Source organism: Lynx rufus, unplaced genomic scaffold, assembly GCF_022079265.1.
Source record: "Lynx rufus isolate CCGP_SWC_20201006 ecotype Redwood Valley unplaced genomic scaffold, mLynRuf1.p SCAF_14, whole genome shotgun sequence".
Lineage (NCBI taxonomy): Eukaryota > Metazoa > Chordata > Mammalia > Carnivora > Felidae > Lynx > Lynx rufus.
The window spans coordinates 10,125,787-10,147,627 of record NW_025814828.1 but is presented as its reverse complement, the minus strand read 5'-3'; the positions used below and the strand labels follow the sequence as shown (position 1 = coordinate 10,147,627).

At 48.0% G+C, this 21,841-nt stretch overlaps 1 protein-coding gene across 1 annotated transcript in view; it reads right to left on the bottom strand.

The window, feature by feature from the left end:
• The window catches only part of EGFL6 (EGF like domain multiple 6), a 56,399-nt gene that overhangs the window by 14,634 nt on the left and 19,924 nt on the right, over positions 1-21,841 (bottom strand). Inside the window, exons 2-7 of the mRNA XM_047076343.1 lie at positions 18,841-18,980; positions 12,889-12,981; positions 8,587-8,706; positions 5,571-5,690; positions 2,331-2,465; positions 444-566 (exon numbers count right to left, since the gene is read on the bottom strand). Of these exons, the coding sequence (XP_046932299.1) occupies positions 444-566; positions 2,331-2,465; positions 5,571-5,690; positions 8,587-8,706; positions 12,889-12,981; positions 18,841-18,980 (731 nt within the window). The remainder of the gene's footprint in view (positions 1-443; positions 567-2,330; positions 2,466-5,570; positions 5,691-8,586; positions 8,707-12,888; positions 12,982-18,840; positions 18,981-21,841) is intronic.

The window sequence follows — 21,841 nt, the reverse complement described above, 5'->3', positions numbered from 1 at the left end:
AGCTTTGTCCGACTTGCTTTTGGTGGTGTATTCTGGAAGAAGCTCTGATTCCTGCGGTCAACAAGCTTGTGGTTCTGAGCCCCTGACGTGTTAGGATTGCTTGCTACTGTGCCATAACCTGCCCTCTCTCGGCAGGTAACATGGGCCCAGGGCCATGTGTCCTTAAATCTTCTTTTCGGTCGTTGAGAGTGCATTGTGACCAGACAGAAATCCAGGACCTTTGCTGCTCTGTAAGCTTTAGTGGCTACGACTTCAGTGAGTAGTGAAGATATGGTCCAGTTAGCAGAGAAGTCAAGGCTGAGTTAGAGTTGCCAAATATTGCATGCACACGTTATCATACGTGCAGAGAGAGAGAGAGAGAGAGAGAGATGAAGGGAGAAAGAAGAGAAGGAGAGAATGCTTTACTGAGAATAGCTAAGACGCCATGAGCAAATCCTACTTACCGGAACACTGAAGGCCATTGCCTCTGTATCCCTGCTTGCATTTACACTTGAAGGATCCTTGGGTATTGAGGCAGTTGGCATAGAGGCTGCACGGATGGGTATTCCCAGCACATTCGTTTATATCTAAAAAAATGTGAACGTTCCCGTGAACAACTCTGCAGCTGCTGGGCTTTGCTAAAAGCCCGACTATCCCTTACACTTGAGCAACTCCAGGGCCAACCCCTCAACACCTGCCAACAAACCACGTGGGGCTTGAGAACCGGGACGCTGTCAAATCTCCCAATGCCTGGCTTTTGCCCGACGCCGGTACGCAGGGAACTGGGGGGCCCCCTGCACCCCCAGCAACCTCGACTGCTTATCACAACTACTGAAAGCTGGAAGATGTTTACGTCTTTTTCTGCACGTTTTCATCTGTCTAATTCCAAACTAAATAACGGCATCAAAAAATAAATTCTCCATGTGGAAGGGCTCGGAACTCCTAACCAACAAAGGAGAAGGGGGGTTATGAACCAATGACATCATCTAAACTCCTAGGCATTTTGTTCCAAGGCTGCCAGGAGCAGGGCTGGGCTGGTAGGAGCTTGTCTGCTGGACCGAGACCAGGAAAGTTGGCCGAATTCCACCCAAGTGAGAAGTTCATTAGCCCTCTTCTGCATCTGACTTGCTATCCACCCTTTGGGAGACCTATGCACACAAAATAGCCCATTGTTTTTAAGTCAGCCACCAAAGGAGCCCAGATGCCAATCTTAATCCTTTAAAATCACAAGATGGGTTTCTTCTGGAAGCTCTCCATGGGAATTCCCACCCTGTCCAGTGGAACCGGCTAGGGATCCAGGAACGGGCTACTTCTCAGGGACACAGCACCACTGGGTTACACAGCTGGATGGGTCTGCGGCGGGACATGGGGTCCAAGCCCACGAGCAACATGGCTTGTGACGAGCCGGTGAAGAATGGCCTTTGTGTTTGAAAAGATCTGAGTAAAGAGCTGGGGAGTCTTCCTAAGACGGTTCAAAATGCTGGAGCCAACGGTGGCCACGGTGCGGTCACACAGGACACAACCTGGGACGCTCTGCACGTGGGGTTGAAAGAAATCCCACTTTCCCCCAACTGTGAGCTTTCCTGTCGCGCACACGTTGGCTCCACGTGTTACACGAATAGGCATCTACAGGGAGCTCGGATCTCCCTTCACCGAAGGGCAGGCCCCGTCCCCCATTACATCAAGGGCAGTGCGGATGCACCCAAGGTCCCCAAACGCCGTACTTTACTCGCTCGTTCGGACTCGGAATCCCTTCACTAAGGGCCCAAATATCTTCTTTCACACAGATCAGGCCAATAGCCAACTGAGACCAGAATCTTATCAGAGAGTGGCTTCGGTGACCTGGAAAGGGAACATCTTAGGCCATTTGGAGCCTGAACCATGAAAGGGGCCTTCATCTTCTTTATACCTTTGTCTAATGCCACCCCTAGAGGGAACTGTCATGAACAGATCATGGAGATCAAGCTCAAATAGGCCTTTTTAGGCTTCCTTTTGTGCTATATTGTTTCCATTTTTAGGTATGTAGCTGGAAAGTCAAAAATTAGAAAGAAAACCAGCCAAATTTTTAAAAAACGCACAAAAACCATCTTAAGATATTTGCCCCCAGAACAAACGATACCCGCTGAGGTCCCTTACTTTTGACCTTGACTGACCTGGCTTCTTCTAATTCATCTCATCAGACTTTTCCTAAAAGCCAGAAACAAAACAATGTGACTTCTTCTGTATTGTTAAACTGGTCAGTACAATAGACTGTTCAACTAATAGACGGAATCGACCTCAAAATATCCATAGACGACGGCTATAGGTTTGGGGGGGAGAACAAAAAGGGAAACGGTGCGACCCACTCTTACCTACACAGTCATAGCGGCCACGGACATATTTCAGTTCAAAACCAACGTGACATTTGCAGTAGTAGCTTCCAAATGTGTTCACGCATCTTCGATTGTAAGGGCAGACAGCTTTCCCAGAGGCACATTCGTCGATATCTAGGACGCAGAACCAGAAGGCGTCGGCGATAGCCAGAGCGGCACTTTCCCTCCAAATCACACCCGCACGCACGCACGTGAGCCCACACGCACAGCAGTCTCTCTGATTATTCTGCCAGCATCATACCCTCGGGAGGTGTTCTCAGCACACTCACGGCTCTTCCTCTTACGTGTTTCCATCACGTTGTACATCCCGTCTTAGAGACGTTATCTCACGGCACTACTTATATTCGCATCTGTCCTGGTAGGCCCAGGCTCTTCTGGGGCTGGGAGATGCCTGGCCCTGGGGACATATACACTACAGGCTTGGTGGCCGAATTACTACCTTTCCAGGTATATAGACCGTGTAGCGAGGTCATGACCTGAGCCGAAGTGGGACGCTTAACCGACGGAGCCACCCAAGTGCCCAAGATGTGGTTTCCTGAAACTGCACCTAAACAGAAACTGTGTGATGATGCAACTTCAGCAGACAACAGGGTTCCCTCCTTTCCATGTGAGTCAGGTCACCGAGGGGCCGGCGGCAACGCTGAGCAAAATAGCCAGAATCCGGCTTTGCGTTCACTATCAGATCGAGCAGATGGTGTATGTTGTTCATTTGGACCTGTGGTGCATTCTTAAAATACTAAAGAAGTGTCGGACTGATCAAAACTCATTTCTCAGTGACCACTTTTGGGCAGATCAGCTTTCCCTTCAATAAAAAAGGCACCCGACAAATCAGAGGTGGTGAAAATTGCCTTCGGTTTGGTCAAGAATTAGCCTTGTCATATACATCTTAGTTCACCAAAGAACGTTAAACCCGGCGAATGTAACTAAATCGGATTACTCTCAAAGAACAGAGCCAAAATTGTAATTTTACAGGGATTTTTAAATTTTTTTTTTCAACGTTTATTTATTTTTGGGACAGAGAGAGACAGAGCATGAACGGGGGAGGGGCAGAGAGAGAGGGAGACACAGAATCTGAAACAGGCTCCAGGCTCTGAGCCATCAGCCCAGAGCCCGACGCGGGGCTCGAACTCACGGACCGCGAGATCGTGACCTGGCTGAAGTCGGACGCTTAACCGACTGCGCCACCCAGGCGCCCCAACGGGGATTTTTAAAAAAAAGATGTAACTGCTTTAGGTAACCTGTTTGGCGGAACTTTCTAAATGCAGCTTATCAAGTTAGGTACATTTAGAATAAACGTCCAACATCTTGACTGAAAAGTATTTCTACTGCAGTCAACAAGTAAGAATATGCTTAATTCTTTATTATTTATTATATATAAATAATATAAATATATAAATAATATATATAATTTAATTTATCATATTAATTTATTTTATTATATATATTTTTGTTATATAATAAATAATTTATTATATATAATATAAACTATCTAAATAATATAAATATATATTTATTATTTATTATTTAAATAATAAAACAAAGGGGCGCCTGGGTGGCTCAGTCAGTTAAGCGTCCGACTTCGGCTCAGGTCACTATCTCACGGTTGGTGGGTTTGGGCCCCGTGTCGGGCTCCGTGCTGACGGCTCGGAGCCTGGAGCGTGCTTTGGATTCTGTGTCTCCCTCTGTCTCTGCCCCTTCCCTGCTCACGGTCTCTCTGTGTCTCTCAAAAATAAATAAATGTAAAAAAAAATTTAAATAAAAAAACCATTAAGAACCCTTTCAATATTCTGATTTGGTTTGAGATCCCTTATTAATGCTATGTGCTCACTTGCTCTAAATACCGTGTATCTTTAGTGCAATCTAAGTACAGATCCAGGAGGATATACAGTTTGGTTGTTGAACAGAATACAAATCCACAAGGGAGCTAAGGCAGAAAGTGTTGCATCAGTCACTGAGGGTGCCCTGTGGGTGCCCCACCCATCGCCCCTCAGCACTCAGCTACCTGCCTAAGGCCGTACCTGGGACTTTCTGCAATGACCCTTATCCGGGCTGGGCTGGGCTGGGCATGTCCTCGAGTCAGTGTTCTGGAGCCACTCCCCCATCAATAAACTTGACGGCATAAATCCGCCCCCCCCCCCCAACTTGCTCTGGAAGGAAGGAAAATGCGGAGGCAGCTCTCCCAGCCTCCTGGAAGGGCACAGATGTGTAACCGGCTCATTGAACTCACCCTAGGGTCTTCCCTTCCCTTCTCCCCTCCTCAACCAGCATTCCCTGAGATCACCTCCCAGATCAGCTACTTGCTTGGGGTCAGCTTTTGGGGACCCAAGACTAAGCACAAAATAAGACCAGAGAGAGTAAGAGCCCAAAGTTCTAATCCAGTGACTTGACTAAATTCAAAGTTATAAATGATGGCTGTCTCTCGCCCTCTAATATTATGGATTTAATTTGTTCACCCCTCCAAGCGGAAATGATTTTGGAATACTTAGTTCACATAATTTAGAGCAACCTTTAAAGACCACGAGAAATTGGTTACTTGCTAACTTAAACAGTGTACAAGGGATAGACTACTCTCAACAGTTTTAGATCTAAAAAAAAAAATAAGTAACATTAAAAACAATTTTTTTTTACATTTTATTATTTATTTTTGATAGAGACAGAGCGTGAGTAGGGGAGGGGCAGAGAGAGAGGGAGACACAGAATCCGAAACAGGCTCCAGGCTCTGAGCAGTCAGCACAGAGCCCGACGCAGGGCTCGAACTCATGGACTGGGAGATCATGACCTGAGCCGAAGTCGGACGCTCAACCGACTGAGCCACCCGGGCGCCCCAGTAAACACTTTTTTGTAGGAAAATATTAGTTAGAACCCGGAAGGGAGTCCAGTGGCTCTTGGGATTTTATCCACTGAATGGCAGTAAGTGGCAGGTTTCTGTGGGATGGTGACTGAAGTGAAACATACAGGGTAAATGTACTAAAATAAGATGACCTGTATCCTTTTTTCCACTATGACATTAGACAACCCCCAAATAATAGAGAAGTGTGCTTTCCAGCGTCCTAACGGGTGTCTAGAGTATATGTGGCTGATGGTCTCAGACATGGGCATAAACCTGTACTTTCAGGAACTTTCGGTCTAGTCAACAAGCAGACTGTGATGAGTGAGAGAGAAGGAGGTCAGTAAAGGGGAAAGGAGGAGGAGTGGAGGCCGGCCCTCCTGCTGGGCTACCTGTACAAACTCTTCCATTCGGCGCCAGGCGGAGCCCCGAGGACGGACACAGACAGCGAGGCCCTTCCTCTGTGTCTTCGCAGCTGTACTGGCAGCTTGTCATGGCACACGTCCTGGAGTCTGAAAACGTAGGCAAGGATTAGCCGAGGTGATAAGAAGTACTTACTGAGGAACCATCTCTGCATTCTAGGAACATTCGGCGGGACACCTGCAATGTATCATAGGATAAGCACACTGTCTGAGACCCGAATGGAATCTGGGCAAGGGTGGCCTCTTGGTGGCCCCCACGGTCTGTTCTGCGGGCCGGTGTATTGAATTTGATCGTCTTTAGGTCGGCACGTCCCTGGCAGTTACCAGAGACTGCATCTTCCTCTCCTCTCGTACAATCTAAAGTCATTTTTAAAAAAATGTTTATTTATTTTTGACAGAGAGAGAGAGAGCCGGAGACACGGAATCCGAAGCAGGCTCCAGGCTCCGAGCTGTCAGCACAGAGCCCGACGCGGGGCTCGAACCCACGAACCGCGAGATCATGAGCTGAGCTGAAGTCGGACGCTCAACCGACTGAGCCCCCCAGACGCCCCTCCTCTTGCACATTCAAATCACTCTTTACGTCACCCGGCTGGCGTCGCTACGCTGAAATGCAACTTCTGATGGAGATGATCAGTCTGAGTAATTAGGGCAAACAAAAATCTATCCCTTGTACACTGTTTAAGTTAGCAAGTAACCAGTCGTTCACATGGCTGTATTAAAACATGCGGCAAATAGGACCGACTGGCTGCCCGAAAGCCATCCTGGACGCCCTTTCCTCTCGCCACTACCGTCGTAGAGGCTGGAAAGCCAGTTACGTGTCTTCATCCCGGCTTCCTCCGCAGCAACAAAGGGTGGCCATAGGACCCAGCCGTGGCCAAAGAGACATACAGAGAAGTCTCCTGGAGGGAGTGGGGCTTCCCCAAACATGCTGCTGCATGACAAAAAGGGACAAGGACGAAAGAGCCATTCACTCATTGACATCACTCCCCTCTGTCTAGCACGCCTCAAATGCGTGTGTGATACCTGGAGCTGGGGCAGCCATCCTGTGACTATGAGGTCACAAGCATGAGCATAAAATCCATACCCTGAGGATGGCAGAGATGGAGTCCTTGCCGAGCTGTTCTAGAACTGTGTGCCTCCCGTTTTTTCAGTACCTGAGATAATTTAGGTGGATTTTCCGGTTACTTGTTGCTACACGTAACTTGTCTCCCATAAATGCATTTCCCTGGCACAGGCCTACTATGTATGGATCACGCGTGTCTACTATAGGCAAGTATGGTGAATATACTCCCTTTATCCACCATGGGCATCCGTAACACGCCCATCACTCAGCGGGACAAGAGAGACTGCCAGGAACCAGGTGAAATAAAATTAGGAAAGAGGTCCAGGGCTCCCTGGACACTCTGAGCTATAAACAGGGAGGCACAGGCAACAGCTTCCATATACAGAAATAGACAAAGAGGGTAAAGGATACACACACAGGTCAAGGTAATGTAACAAACACCCACCAATGGTAACATTTCTAGTTTTTACTCTTTTCCTCTTGAGTCGCCTCTTAAGATTAGTCTTCAACATTTACCTAATTCTATCTTTCCGTTTGGGAAAAGATACCTTTCTTGGCACTGGTTAGGCTTTTCGTGGAATGTTTCAGAAACATCCATTAGTATATATCTATTTAAAAGTGTTAAGTGATCACTGTAAAAGCCTAGATGGTAATTCCCATGATGGGGCAGGGAGGGAGGTTCTGACAAAGTTCTATTTGGTAGGTGTTACAGGGTTATTCTTGCCTTATGAGAATTCATGAAGCTACATATAATATAATATATAATATCATATGGATATATATATATATATATATATGGATGGATACATATATATGGAGATATATATATATATATATATATATATATATATATGGAGATATATGTATATATATGGAGATATGTATACACACACACACACACACATACATACTTGTCTTTGGTGGGTTTAATTTATAATATTAAGGATTTAAAAAAAAAAGACTTTGAATGTCTGCTTTATCTCTTAAGCTTGCTTGCCAACAGAGGATCTAGGTGACTGGTGGTATTGGGCGCTTTGCCAAGGACCGAAAGCACAAGGACCCGTCAGGAGAGCAGCAAGCCACGCGCTAGCCAGCCAGGACTGTGACACTGTGGCAAAGCCCCGGATGGGCTAGGGAGTCCTAAGGCTCTGTAACCACAGGGAGCTAGCAGAACACCTAAGCTCCAGGTTTGCTGGGGACAGCAGGACAGAGCAAAGAGAGATGGGAGGGGGGAGGAGGGGAAGAAGGGAGGAGGGGGAGAGGGGAGGAGGGCAGGCAGGCAGGGAGGATGGGTTTGCCTGTCGGCTGTAACATTAAACCGAAAAACCTTCCCTCTCAATAAATGAATAGATGTACTCTCACCCTCCCACGGGACATGGGTTTCTCTTTATCAAAGAAGGGCTTTTCTTTTTCAGGAATGTGAATCGGAATGTATTCCCAACAAGAGTCACTAATCTTTGAGCATGGGGCAAGGGGCGTGAGAAAGGCAGTTGGTGGGAAGAAGATGGGAAGTGGGTGGAAAGAAGATGTCCCAAGATGGAATCTCAATGTATCACCTTCCCAAGGCAATATGCTCATTTTCAGGAAGAAACCCCATACAACCCTGCATATAGAGATATGTAAGTTCTTTTTCTTCCCAGTTAGCTGTTTTCTTTAAAAAGCCAGTGTCCAGAATAGGCAAATCCAGAGAGACAGAAAGCAGGTTAGGGACTGTGGGGGAGCTGGGGGAGGAGGAGTGGGCAGTGATTGCTGATAGGCACAGGGTTTCCTTTTGGGGTGATGAGGATGTGGTGACGGTTAAAATGGTGAATTTCACGTTTACTTGTTTTACCACCTTCCCCCCCCCCCCCCACCCCAACTGCTCAGATGGCAAGAATCTAGTCTCAAAGGATGACGGAGAGCAGCCTGGCTGTTGAAACTTACTTGCACACGTGGCATCCGGCATGAGCACGTGGCTGCTCAGGCAAAAGCACTTGTAGCTCCCGTGTGTGTTCACACATCTGTGTTGGCACGGCCGGGGTTTTAGTCCACACTCATTCACGTCTGCACGGGGCAGGGGGAAAAGGGAGAAAGGTTAACCGGATTGGAAAACATCAAGATGTAGGATTGGGTTGGCCTCCCTGGCCCCCACCGGTGGGGGTGGGTACAAGGGGCAACGAGTCGCCTCTTCTCCAGGCATCATGAAAACTCCATCCTGAAGGACGAATGAGCGTGCGGAGCGAACAGGATGATCACGCGCCATCGGAGGGGAGGCAGACGCGCACAACCACTTTGGACAACTGTTGGGCAGAATCTACTGAAGCTAGATACAGATTTACCCAAGGACCTAGCAGTGCCTCCCCTGGGGAGATCCCCAACAGCAACATGGATATGTGCCCACCAAGAAAACACGTGCTAAAATGATGACAGCACAGAGGCTGATATATACAGGGCTTGAACTCATCAACGGTGAGATCATGACCTGCGCCAAAGTGGGGCGCTTAACCAACTGAGCCACGCAGGCGCCCCGACAATAACACTATTCTTAATCGCCCCAACCTAGAAAGAATCCAAACGTGTCCCAACAGAAGGAACACTATATGGCAATGAGACTGGACACAGTACAGCTACAAACACAATGGATGAAGCTCACAGACGTGAGAGCGAGTGGAAGAAGCTACGAGACAAACGAGTACATTAAAAATCAGGCAAGGGGCGCCTGGCTGTTTCTGTCATTAGAGCCTGCGACTCTTGATCTTGGGGTGTGCATTCGATCCCTACATTGGGTGTAGAGATTACTTAAAAATAAAATCTTTAGGGGCACCTGGGTGGCTCAGTCGGTAAAGCATCCGACTTCAACTCTGGTCATGATCTCACGGTTCGTGAGTTCGAGCCCCGCGTCGGGCTCTGTGCTGACAGCTCAGGGCCCGGAGCCTGCTTTGGCTTCTGTCTCCCTCTCTGCCCCTCCCCCACTCATTCTCTCTCACTCTCTCTCTCTCTCAAAAAGAAATAAAACATTAAAAAATTTTTTTAAAAACTAAAAAATAAATAAAATAAAAACGATACAGGAGGGAAATAAAACGATCATGAGGAGAGGAGCTTATCTTTGGAAATGTGGTCACGTGGGTCCCTCATAGCTTAACTCCTTGAAGGAAGATACAGAAAGGAGAAAAGAACCAAGTTGTACGTAACACCACAATTCAGCAGGGCAACAGGCAAAGCGTATCCTTGAAAATAAAGAAGTGGGAATTGGAGAAAGCTGATGAGACATAATGGGAAACCCAGAAACGCCCCATCACTTGGCCCTAACTCAGAGGTAACTCACGCGTCGCTTGGAAGAAGCATTTGGGGGAAAGACGGCATAGCGGAGGGCTGAGGCCTGTCACCATTAATGGATACATCCGGGCTTTGATCAGGCCACCCTGGGGGGCAGAAAGGCTGTGGGGGGGAGACAGACAGTTCCAGACCTGAGCCGACTAGACCACTCCCTCGACACTGATATTTTACTGGGAATCGAACACCAGCATGAAAAATCTCTTCTCTATTCCAAATCTCTGGTGGAGCCATTTCGATACAGAATCCAAGACACGAGGGAGAAACAGGTTTTCTGGCGCGAGCCCCTCCGGTGAGGGACACTGCTGCATGACGACTTAGAAGAGCACGATCCGTGACGCACGTCTCTCCGGCAGGTGGACACGGGGGGTAAGAAGCACCGTAGGGCACCGGCCTCTGTGCTGGTGGTGGGATGGAAGAGGCTCAGAGGTCCCCGCAGAGGCCACAGGCCCAGCAGTCCCCTCGGCCTTCGTAGCTGATCTCTGGGCTTAGCAGCAAGGCCTGGGGATGGCGGAGTGGAGTGTGCCTGCCCTTCTCTGGGATCCCACCTGTTCATCTGGAACCCCGGTGGCCCGAAGGACAGCTCAACGTGATCTGTGGCTCTTTGCTCAACTGCTCATAGGGCTGGGGACACTTTCTTCAGGCCAGGGTCTCTCAGCCGCAGCACTGTGGACACTTGGGTCAGAGCATTCTTCGTGTGGGGTCTGCCCTGTGCACTGGAACATGATCGGTAGCATTGCTGGTCTCTACCCACCAGACGCCAGTAGCACCCCCCCCCCCAAAATGCCTTCAGACACTGCCAGATGTCCTCGAGGGGGAGCTTCCCAGATTTAGCAAGTAAAAATATGGGATGCCCAGTTAAAGTTGAATTTTATTTTATTTTATTTTATTTTATTTTATTGAGAGAGAGAGAGAAGCAGGGCTCACCCAAAGTGGGGCTCGAGCTCACCAGATGAGGGACTCGAACTCACAAATCATGAGATCATGACCTGAGCCAAAGTCAGATGCTCAATGGCTGAGCCACCCAGGCGCCCTAAGTTTGAATTTTAGATAACGGACTAATACTTTTTAATTTTATTTTTATTTTTTGAAATATTGTTAATGTTTATTTATTTTTGGGAGAGACAGAGAAAGACAGAGCGTGAAGGGGGAGGGGCAGAGAGAGAGGGAGACACAGGATCTGAAGCAGGCTCCGGGCTCTGAGCCATCAGCACAGAGCCCGATGCAGGGCTCGAATTCATGAACGTTGAGATCATGACCTGAGCCAAAGTCGGACATTTAACTGACTGAGCCACCCAGGCGCCCTGACTAATACTTTTTTAGTATACCTATGTCTTGTGCAGTATTTAAAACGTTCATACACTATAATATTATCTGTTGTTTATCTGAAATTTAAATCTAACTTGAGATCTCTATTTTATCTGGCAACTCTTTCTGGGGAACAAGATTGCCCAAATTGAGAACCACTGTTCTCATTATTATAAATACTCTTTAATGTCCTCAGATAAATAGCTTATGACAAGTCACAAAGTATCTTTTTAAATACGCTAATTATAATTAAAGATATTCATGTCAGGGCACCTCGGTGGCTCAGTTAGTTAAGCGTCTGACTCTTGATTTTGGGTCAGGTCATGAGCTCGCGGTTTGTGAGTTCGAGCCCCACGTTGGGTTCTGTGTTGACAGCGCAGGGCCTGCTTGGGATTCTGTCTCTTCCCCTCCCGCGCGCTCTCTGCGTCTCTCAAAATACATAAAGTTAAAAAAATGTGTACGTCATTCACCCCGACAATTCTATTTTCAGACATTTTTCCTATAAAAATACTCAAGGGTACAAGGATACGCAGAGACTGACATCCGATTTAGTATCGCTTGTAATGGTGAGAAATTGGAGACAAGGTAAATGAGAGCAGTTAAATAAAATCTTTTTTACACAAATGATAAAAGCATTCGCATCGGGGCCTAGGATACAGCCTTAAAAAGCACGAGCTAGCTCTGTATGCGCTAACATGCAAACCGGCCCACGAGAAACATCCCTGTCTGCACCATCACAGAAACAGATCACAGGTGCTCAGTTCGGCACTCCCACTTAAAAAACGTGTTTTTAATTTTAATTTTTGAGAGAGCGAGAGGGGAGTGTGCATGGGGGAGGGGCAGTGAGAGAGGGAGACAGAGGCAGTGAGAGAGGGCTCACGATGTGGGGCTTGAACTCACAAGCTGCAAGAGAACGACCTGAGTCGAAGTCCAATGCCCAAGGGATTGAGCCACCCAGGTGCCCCAGTCCCACTTTTTCATTTATATCCTTTTGCATCGTTGGGTTGTTTTGCTTTTTTTTTTCCAGTAAAAATATGCATTTGGTAGCATAAAAACACAATGAAAATTGTTTTATGTATTTATTTCATTTATTTTTTAACCATTTTTTTAAACGTTTCTTTTCGAGAGAGAGAGAGAGAGACAGAGCATGAGCAGGGGAGGGGTAGAGAGAGAGACACACACACAACCTGAAGTAGGCTCCAGCCTCTGAGCTGTCAGCACAGAGCCCGACGCAGGGCTCGAACTTACAGATCACGAGATCATCACCTGAGCCGAAGTCAGACGCTCAACCGACTGAGCCACCCAGGTGCCCCACAATGAAAACTGTTTCAGAAAAGAAAAATTGTTTAGAGAAAAAAATATTCTAGAGGCCAAAAAAGGCCTTTTGTCTGGCATCTTAACAAAAAGATCAGAAAGACTTTTACATTTTTCTAGAAGAGATGGATTGAAAAATCTAGTCCTGAAACCCTTTTCATTCTAAGACTCGGGTTAAGTCTACAAAATCCCGGGCGCTGTCCTGTATCACAGAGCCCCCCGCAATGATTGCGTTGCTTCTGAAAGCCCCGGGGAAAGGTTGGTACTGGGACCCTGGCTTGTGGTACTGACCTTGACTGCACGTCTTTCCGGTGTATCCCGGGAAGCATCTACATTTGTTCGGTCCCACGCACTCCCCGAACTTGCATCCGGGTTCACACAAAGCTGTGGAAAGGAAAGACGTTTTGAGCAGGAGTAGATTGCACGGAGAAATGCACGTGTGTCACACTCAGCAGCCTTCTGTACGGCACAGAAATCCGGGGGGCCGTAGAGAGGACGATGTGCTGCTCCCTCTCGGGTCTGTTTTCCCCTTCGGGATGCTGGGGAGCCCTCTGCCTGTGAACGAGAGTACTCGCCCCGTCCCGCACCCCCATGAACGCAAGCTTTTCCAAGTTTATCCTCACTTTGCTTAGCCCCGCCAGGCCTCCAAGTGGCATTCCAAGATCAACAAAGCCTCCCAGACCACAGCCAGATAGGTTTGCATCTAAACACAAAAACATTTAATAAAAGAAGTATAACGTGGGAGCTGGAAGAGAGTCCAGAGTAATTCTAGGTCAAGGTCCTCCTCCTTTCTGTCACTCACCTCTCTTTTCTCTTGCATATTGTTTCTCCTGTTTTTCTTTGGAATGAGCAAACTCTATTTCTTTATAATGTTTTATTTATATTTTGAGAGAGAGAGAGAGAGAGAGGGAGAGACAGTGCATGCGCACGCGCGCGCAAGTGGGAGAGGGGCAGAGAGACACAGACAGAATGCGAAGCAGGCTCCAGGCTCTGAGCCATCAGCACAGAGCCCGACGCGGGGCTCGAACTCACGAGCCGCGAGACCACGACCTGAGCCACAGTCGGACGCTCGACCGACTGAGCCACCCAGCAAACTCTATTTTGAAAGCTGTACGTTATCAGTCAAAAGGATCAGCCTAAGGATGGTGATGGTGATGATGGCGTGAGGCAGGATATGCTTTTTCTGTGTCATTATTTTGTTTTGTTTTGTTTTGATGTTTGCACCCAGACGCCTGACACGAATGAGGCCCTCGCTTAATATTTGTTTGATGAAAGAAGTGACAGGAGAAAGAGCGAGGCTGGAGCGTCTGTCTGGGTTGGGGGCAAGCAAAAAGAGTCAACGACGGTGGGAAGTTGGAGTCCGGCTCATAGGAAGGAGACGGGGAGACGAAGTAGATCAGAAAAAAAGGAAAATGAAAAAACCCAAAGAGAGGAAGAGGCCAAAGGAATAATGAACGAGAAAGGAGGTAGGTAAGGAGTAGAGAGCCCTTAGCAGCTTCTGGATCTAGGAGGAGCCCAGGAAGCAGCTGGGCCCTGAACGGCTGACTCGGCCGTTGCCCAGGAAGGCCACCTACCTCCCCTCTCGTTGATTTCCCGGCTCCGTAGGTCTACCTCTAAGCACGCCTGTTCCCAAAGACCCCAGCCTCCTCCCGCTCCACCACAGGCCCTATTCTTTGTTAACGTCCACATCTATCTCCCAGTTACCCGGACTCAAAATGCCAGTCATCGCTATTATCTCTTGTCCCCAAACCAATCCGTTGCAACATCCTATCCCTCCTTTTCCACCATCATTCCTCGAACAGGTCTTTATCTACCTAAAGGGAACCACGCTGCCCACAGATGTCTGGGACATTACCCTGCACCCGTCTGTCTCCCGCTTCTCCCCGCCACAGCCCTGTGACCAAGTGCTTGACTGGCATGGGGTCTCACAGCCTAGCCCCTGCTTTGGGGGCAGGACAAACTCGGTGGTGGGGTTAAAACTCGAGCTGCCCGGGGATCAAGCCGAAGGCAGACTTCTCTCGAAACCACATCTTTGCCTGGCTTCCTCCCCTGCTTCCCGGCTCCCTTACAGATCTCTCCGGAGAGCGCCTCTCAACAGACTGTTTGTCCAGGAAGCCCCCTTACAGGCTCTGCTCCTAGGAAATCCGATGTCAGATACGACATTAAGCCGATATTCCAGAAGCACAGCTCTGATCATGCCAGGCCTTGCGCAGAAGTCACCAGATATTATGAACTGCCTCTAGGATACAGTATAGGTACCATCACCATGGCCTGGCTTCACCTTCGTTCATTCCCTTGGCCTACTCTGTTCCCTAGACATAGGCAACCCTGTGGTCAAACTAGATTGCCTACTCTTCTCTAAATCTACCCTTTTCTGGGGCGCCTGGGTGGCTGAGTCAGTTAAGTGACTCTCTGATTTCGGCCCAGGTCATGATCTTGCGGTTCATGAGTTTGAATCCCGTGTCGGGCTCTGTGCTGACAGTGCAAAGCCTGCTCAGGATTCTTTCTCTCCGCCCCTCCCCTGCTAGTGCTCGCAATCTCTCTTGTTCTCAAAATAAATAAATAAACATTTAAAAATTAATAAATGTGGGGCGCCTGGGTGGCTCAGTCGGTTGAGGGTCCGACTTCGGCTCAGGTCACGGTCTCACAGCTTGTGAGTTCGAGCCCCGCGTCAGGCTCTGTGCTGACAGCTCAGAGAACGGAGCCTGCTTTGGATTCTGTGTCCCCCTCTTGCTCTGTCCCTGCCCCGTTCATGCTCTCTCTCTCTCTTTCTCTCAAGAATAAAAACATTAAAATATTTTTTAAAATAATAAATCTACCCTTTCGGCCTCTTCTCACCCACGGGCACCCCTTTTTCACCCTCCAATGGTTAATATCCTCCTGATCCTTCAAAGACTACTCTGCATGACCTCTGCTTCCAGAAGCCTTCAGGGGTTTCTCTGGCCATGTGTGAACTTGAGAATTCCACAGACCTCTGGCGGGCCTCTCCCATGAAGCCGATCAGGTACCATCTTATTAAATAATTAGACATATATTTGGTTTCTATCCTTGACTTGCATCTCCTATCTGATCCCAGTGCCTTCAGAACACAGACTTAAACATTCATCGTTGTTCCTCCCGCTGCGCTTAGCGGTGTCGTGAACGTGTCAGACGCGCAAACAGTTCTGAGTCGTAAGTAAAATAAAAGGTGCAGAACTCTGACCAGGGCAACCTTTTATGGCTCTGAACAAATCACAAGTGAGAAGGTCAGGAAAAAATGCTTCCCGGCAAATTGCTTTCACTTCTGGAGACAAAAGAGAATTCTGCTTTCCAGCGTCTATTTTGTTATGGATGTGTTCTTGGAGAGGCAGCCTTAAGTTCAGATGTTAGGAAAAGAAATCTGTTACTTTTTTGAGCCTTGAATACCTCTGCTGGCTCCCTCGAAAGTTATTTTCAATGTGGGCCACAGAGGAAAGCCAGGCCCAGGGCCAAATAGAACATGAGAGAAATGGTGAATAATATTCCCGCTGCTCTGAGGTCAAAGCTTCAGCAAGATGTTTTCCATTTACAGTGACTTCGGATCTGTGATTCGAACAGCCAGGGTCCAGCACAGGGAAGTTTGGTTTATGTCCACAATGGCCTGAGGTTTAAGTGTCCTCCAGCTAAAGTTCTTGTTCATCCTCCCTAGATTCCTCCAGATTCTCGGTGGGAACGTGTTCGCGGACAGCTCTCAGCTCCGTATCTCATCGCGCTAAGTGCCGTACATTTGAAGGGTAACGATGTCGAGCTGAGCCAACCCGCCAAGAGCTAGAAAGTGCCAGCGTGGAGTCAGGGCCTCTGGAGGAAGGAACAGACAGATGGAAGTGACCTCCCAGGTCTGGGGTATGATTCGGCTTGTTCAGGACGTGCGTTCTCGCCTCATTACCATTCAGCCCACACTCTGGCTTGGGAATCAGAGGTCTGGCAGTCGAGGGCTAATCACGCTGTTATTTGGTGCTTCAAGGAGATGACTTTACCGTCAAGAAGGACCATGCAAATTGGACGTGATACAACACGGATTTCAGATACAGAAATCATCGCAATGCAATACCTGAACCTTGGGCTCGGGCAGCAAGGGGAGGGGGGCGATGGTCCCCCCGGCTTGCCAAATACGCACAGTGAGCATTTCGCTCGAACCCTGTGCACGTGCTCTTTTAACATCTTGCTTTAAAGCCTCTCCTGCCTGTGGTAGTACGTTGTCCACAAAAACATCGAGAATGTGACCGGCTGGCTGAGCCATGGCCAAACTGCTCTGATTTAGGTACAGAACAGACCTTACCGCCCTCATTTATTCACCAGAGACGTGTCGGTTTTATGGCAGTAGGTGCTGGGGTTTGTGCAACTGTGAGAGATTCCAAAGCATGCGCTTCACGTGGTTTTTGCCCCTTTCCACCTGACTGGCTTCAAATAAAAATGTGCTGTGTCTCGAAAAAGAATACAGCAACGTTTCATTCCTGCGTCACCTGGTGCTTTCGGGGACAGGAGAGTTACTGGTCCTTTCCGAATCAAGGGTGATTTATGAGGTATTTTCTTTTTTTTTTTTTTTAATTTTTTTTTTTCAACGTTTATTTATTTTTGGGACAGAGAGAGACAGAGCATGAACGGGGGAGGGGCAGAGAGAGAGAGGGAGACACAGAATCGGAAATATGAGGTATTTTCTACGTGTGCCAGGGAACGAGCATATCCTTCGATGCTTACTCTCCTCGTCCTCTGAAGCAGGGCTTAATCTCTCCACATGGAGGAAGGAGAGCCTCAGCCGGCTTACCCACCTTGCCCATGGTCACAGACAGCGTTCTGAGTTCTCAGGACAATGTCCTTGATCGGGACACTATAAATCCCGTCAGTGTGAGGCCCCACCCTCTTTTTTTTTTAATTGACAAAGCCCCAGGAGAATGTTCTAACTTTACCGAGGTGGGAAAGAACGACCTCAACTATTTTTCTGGTATCTTTATACTCTTACCATCTGGGCACAAGGAGGCTGATGGTGAGAGATGTTGCATAATAATGAGTGGGTAGGAGCATTATCAGTGCCTTCCAGGGTTTTATAGATCTCAGTTATCATCAAGTTCTGTCTTCACCTGTGGTCTATCCGGCTATTTCTTAACCAGCTAGAGAGGAAGAGTTTAGGGCAGAGACAGAAAGAAGGTAGTACTGTCAAAAAAAGCTAACAGTTTTGCGCCTTACTGTTTATAATCCAGTTGTGTGTTTATCCTATTGAAGAGATTAAGGGCTTTGGGTTCAGGTATAGCCACCTGCTAGGGAATTGGGGAACATGAGACCAGATTCCTGCCCTGAAGGAATGTACCCCCGGTCAGACAGTCAGCTAGGAGTTATGTGGATCGGATTCTTCTTCACTGTGACTGTGGGTTCTCATAGACAGTCATACAAAACAAAGAGGGGCGTCTGGGTGGCTCAGTCGGTTGAGCGTCCGACTTTGGCTCAGGTCATGATCTCGTGGTTCGTGGGTCCGAACCTGCGTCGGGCTCTGTGCTGACAGCTCGGGGCCTGGAGCCAGCTTTGGATTCTGTGTCCCGCTTTCCGCCCCTCCCCCTGCTCATGCTCTCTCTCAAAAATAAACAAACATAAAAAAAAAATTTTATAAAAAAAAGAAAGTGACATAAAAGTATGCAAAGCCTCGTCCTCCCTAGCCCTCCTGAAAATGATCAGAGGCCTCTCTTGGGAGTTCCTCACACATGGTCTGAGAAACCGTATCCAAAGCAAATTACGGTTCCTTAGATTGAAATCCAGACAAAAGGATCAGAAAAATACTTAAAGTGTTTACCTATACGCACCTATCTCTTGAAATATCTAGAAACAGGCATAATGGACTTTAAAAATGTGAGTAACCAAACCATGAAGTAAATGACTTACTTTCTGGTGTGTAATTGGAGCCTACTGGTTGGATGATTCATAATTAACAAGTAGATTTCATTAGCAATCAATTGGAACAATTATAACTAGAAGGAAGTATACCGGCCGGAGACTGACAGAAGTAACTCACAAGACCCCTCTCCTAAAGCAAATCCTGTCTAGAATGAAGGTAGCAGCCACATTTTGAACGGGAAAACATCTCACAGGAACCCGGACCTTGGGTATAGATATTTTCGTCCCTCTGCTGGGGAACCCACTGACAAGTTGGCGACAATTTACGGTGTCACAGGTAAAAACCTAAGGACGCTGGCCTCATACTCGAGCACAGGGTGGTCTGAGTTTTTATAAAATTACCTTCACAGCCTCCCCTGCTGTTCCTTCTCCAGCCATAGCAGCAGGCCAGCTTAGTTCCGTAGCGACAGAGCCCGGGCTGCGGTGTGGACGTCGACAGCCCACGATCCTTTGCACTGTGGGTCAAGAGCCACCCGTTAGTACTGAGAAAACAGAAAGGGCAACAGAGACCCTTTCCTGCTAGTCAACGAACAGGAGAGATGACAAGTACCTGGTGAGTTTCCATAAACCCGCCCTAAGGGCTAAATTAGATTCCGAAAACGTCAATTTCAGGTTGCCAGCCTCTGCCACCATCCCTTACCAGCCTTCCCCGATCATAAGCGCCGTCCATTTCTTTCTTCTTCAGGGTTAAAAGAATTGAGTGACATAATCTATAAAACGAGGGCGCGTGAGAGGGGCCCAAAGTTGGTCTCCGGACACTCTGCGGTGCCAATTTTCCGCTCCAATTCCGCATAGACACAGTGGCGATCCAGGTCTGTGTCTGTTTCGCTGCCGAGGGCGGTAATGTGACTCCCCGGCCCCGCCGCTTTGTCCCAGACAAGAGTGCTGCATTCACCCCACTGGCCACCTGGGAACCACTAGACAAACTGGAATCTCCACACGCCACAGGCAGTTAAGAACTGGAAGGGCTCCAGAGACCCTTTGGCAAAGCCCTCTCATGTCACACATGAGGACACTCCAGCCCGGGGTGGGGGGGGGGGGGACAGTCGTGTGCCCAGCAGAGCCGGGTGTCGGGGAATCCAGCCCGGGGCGGGTTCTCCGTCCAGACCGCCTCCCAGAAACACCATTTGCTACACTCCTTAACTGTGGAGCAGGGAGTGGCAAATGTTTCTCATAAAGGGTCAGATGGTAAATATCCTAGGCTTTGTCATAAATACGGTCACACGGTCTCTGAACAGGCACAAAAGCAGCCAGACGGACAACAGTAGGCAATAGCACACAGGTGCGCATAACTGGGTTCAAGAAACTTTCTTCATGGACACCAAAACTTGAATTTAATACACTTTTTGCGCGCCATGGAATAGTACCCTTCCTTTGGTTTAGCTTTAACCGCTTAAAAAGATGCAAACCACTGCTGGCCCGCGGGCTGGAACTTGCCGACCCCTGATCCGGAGACCGGAAAGAGCGAGCCCGGCCATCAAGCGCCCCTCAGCATTCTGGGCCACGAGTGAAGCTCGCCCACATTTACTTGCCTGCTGACCTAGTGTCGGACAGGGTTGCTACCAGCTTCTGGAAGAAAAGACTGGAGCTGTGTATTCTGTGGAGGGCTGGGATGGTTTCCTCCCGCGTGTTAAATACAACGTAAAACGTTTCCCGGGCTCTTTAACAGACAAGGAACGCACGCGTTACCACCTGCTTTCTGCTGCACGACTGAATTCTATGCAATAACACCTTAGTCAAGGTCGGGAAGTTACACAGCCTTGCGGTTTTCCCTTGTGGTCTGCCTCTCCCACCAGCCTGGTTCTTCCGTCAAGAGCCACAAAGATACGGTCTGGGACATTTCATTAACCGAGAACACCGAACGCCAGGATGCTTTTAGTGTTTAATTTTTCTTCAAGGGGACTTTCATCTTCTGCTGAAGTTAATTTGATGGATTTGTAAGTCATTCGCTCGACCATTTAGAACTGGGTTTTTCAACCTCTACGTGGCGGACGCTTTCGGCCAGATACATCTTTGCCGCTGAAGGCTGTCCTGTGCAACATCCCTGGCCTCTACCTACACACGCCAGAAGCGTGTGGGTTACACACCCACCTCTCCAGGTGTGGCAGGCAAAAGTGTCTCCACACATTGCCACACGTCCCCTGGGGACAAGACTGTCCCGTTAAGTCCCCCTGCAAGTGAAACCTTTACTCAGCACTTGCGATATTGCAAGCACTGTCTTAGACACATAGAGTGATGAAAATAGACCCACTATTTTCTCTCTTAAATTCCCAATCTATTGCAAACAGATATATTGCAGTCGAGGACAGCATGGTAAGTATCCTTTGCGACGCTTTCAGAGCTCTGACCGAGAAATAATACAGTCACCTGTCATAATCTGATATGGATATTACTAACAATTCTTCAAGGGATCCCACAAACTTTTTTTTTTAATGAAAGAAAAAACTTTTAAAGTTCACTTACTTATTTTGGGGGAGGGGGAGGGACAGAGAGAGAGAGAGAGAGAGAGAGAGAATCCCAAGCAGGCTCCATGCTGTCAGTGCAGAGCCCGACGTGGGGCTCGATCTCACAAACCATGAGATCATGACCTGTGCCGAAATCGAGAGTCGGACGCTTAACGGCTGAAGTATCCAGTTGCCCAAAATACCACAATCTTGACCCAGTCTGCACGTTACTAACAATTCCCAAACAAGAAAGCAGACTAAGGAACATAAAGTGTTATGTGTGTCAGTCCACACATCATGATGCGCTTCAGAATCTTGGTTTAGTATTTTAGAAATTGATAAAATTGACATAATAAAACACAGTACGTTTTAGTATTCGCTGTTGGGAAACCATCACCATTATCTAATTCCAGAACAGTTTCATCCCTCCAAAACAAAAACCAAAAAACAAAAAACCCCAAAGCCACACCCATTCGTAGTTCCAATTTCCCCCCCTTCTATCCTCTGACAACCACAAATCTACTCTTTGCTTTGGGATTTGCCTAGTTTGGACGTTTCACATAAATGTAATCATACGCTATGTGATCTTTTGAGTTTGGCTTCTTCCACTTAATATGCAAAAGGCTCATCTGTGCTGTGGCACGTAACAGGACCTCATTCCTTTCTACGGCTGAATAATCTTCCATCGTATGGATACACCACATATGTTCATCCATTCAGTGGCTGACGGAAATCTGGGTTGTTACTACATTTGGGCTATCACGAATAATGCTGCTGTGGACATTGATGCACGACTTTTTGCACGGACATGTTTTCACTTCTAGGAGTGGAACTGCTAGGTCATATGGTAACCATGTTGAACTTTCTGAGGAACCGCCAGAATGTTTTCCAAGACGGCC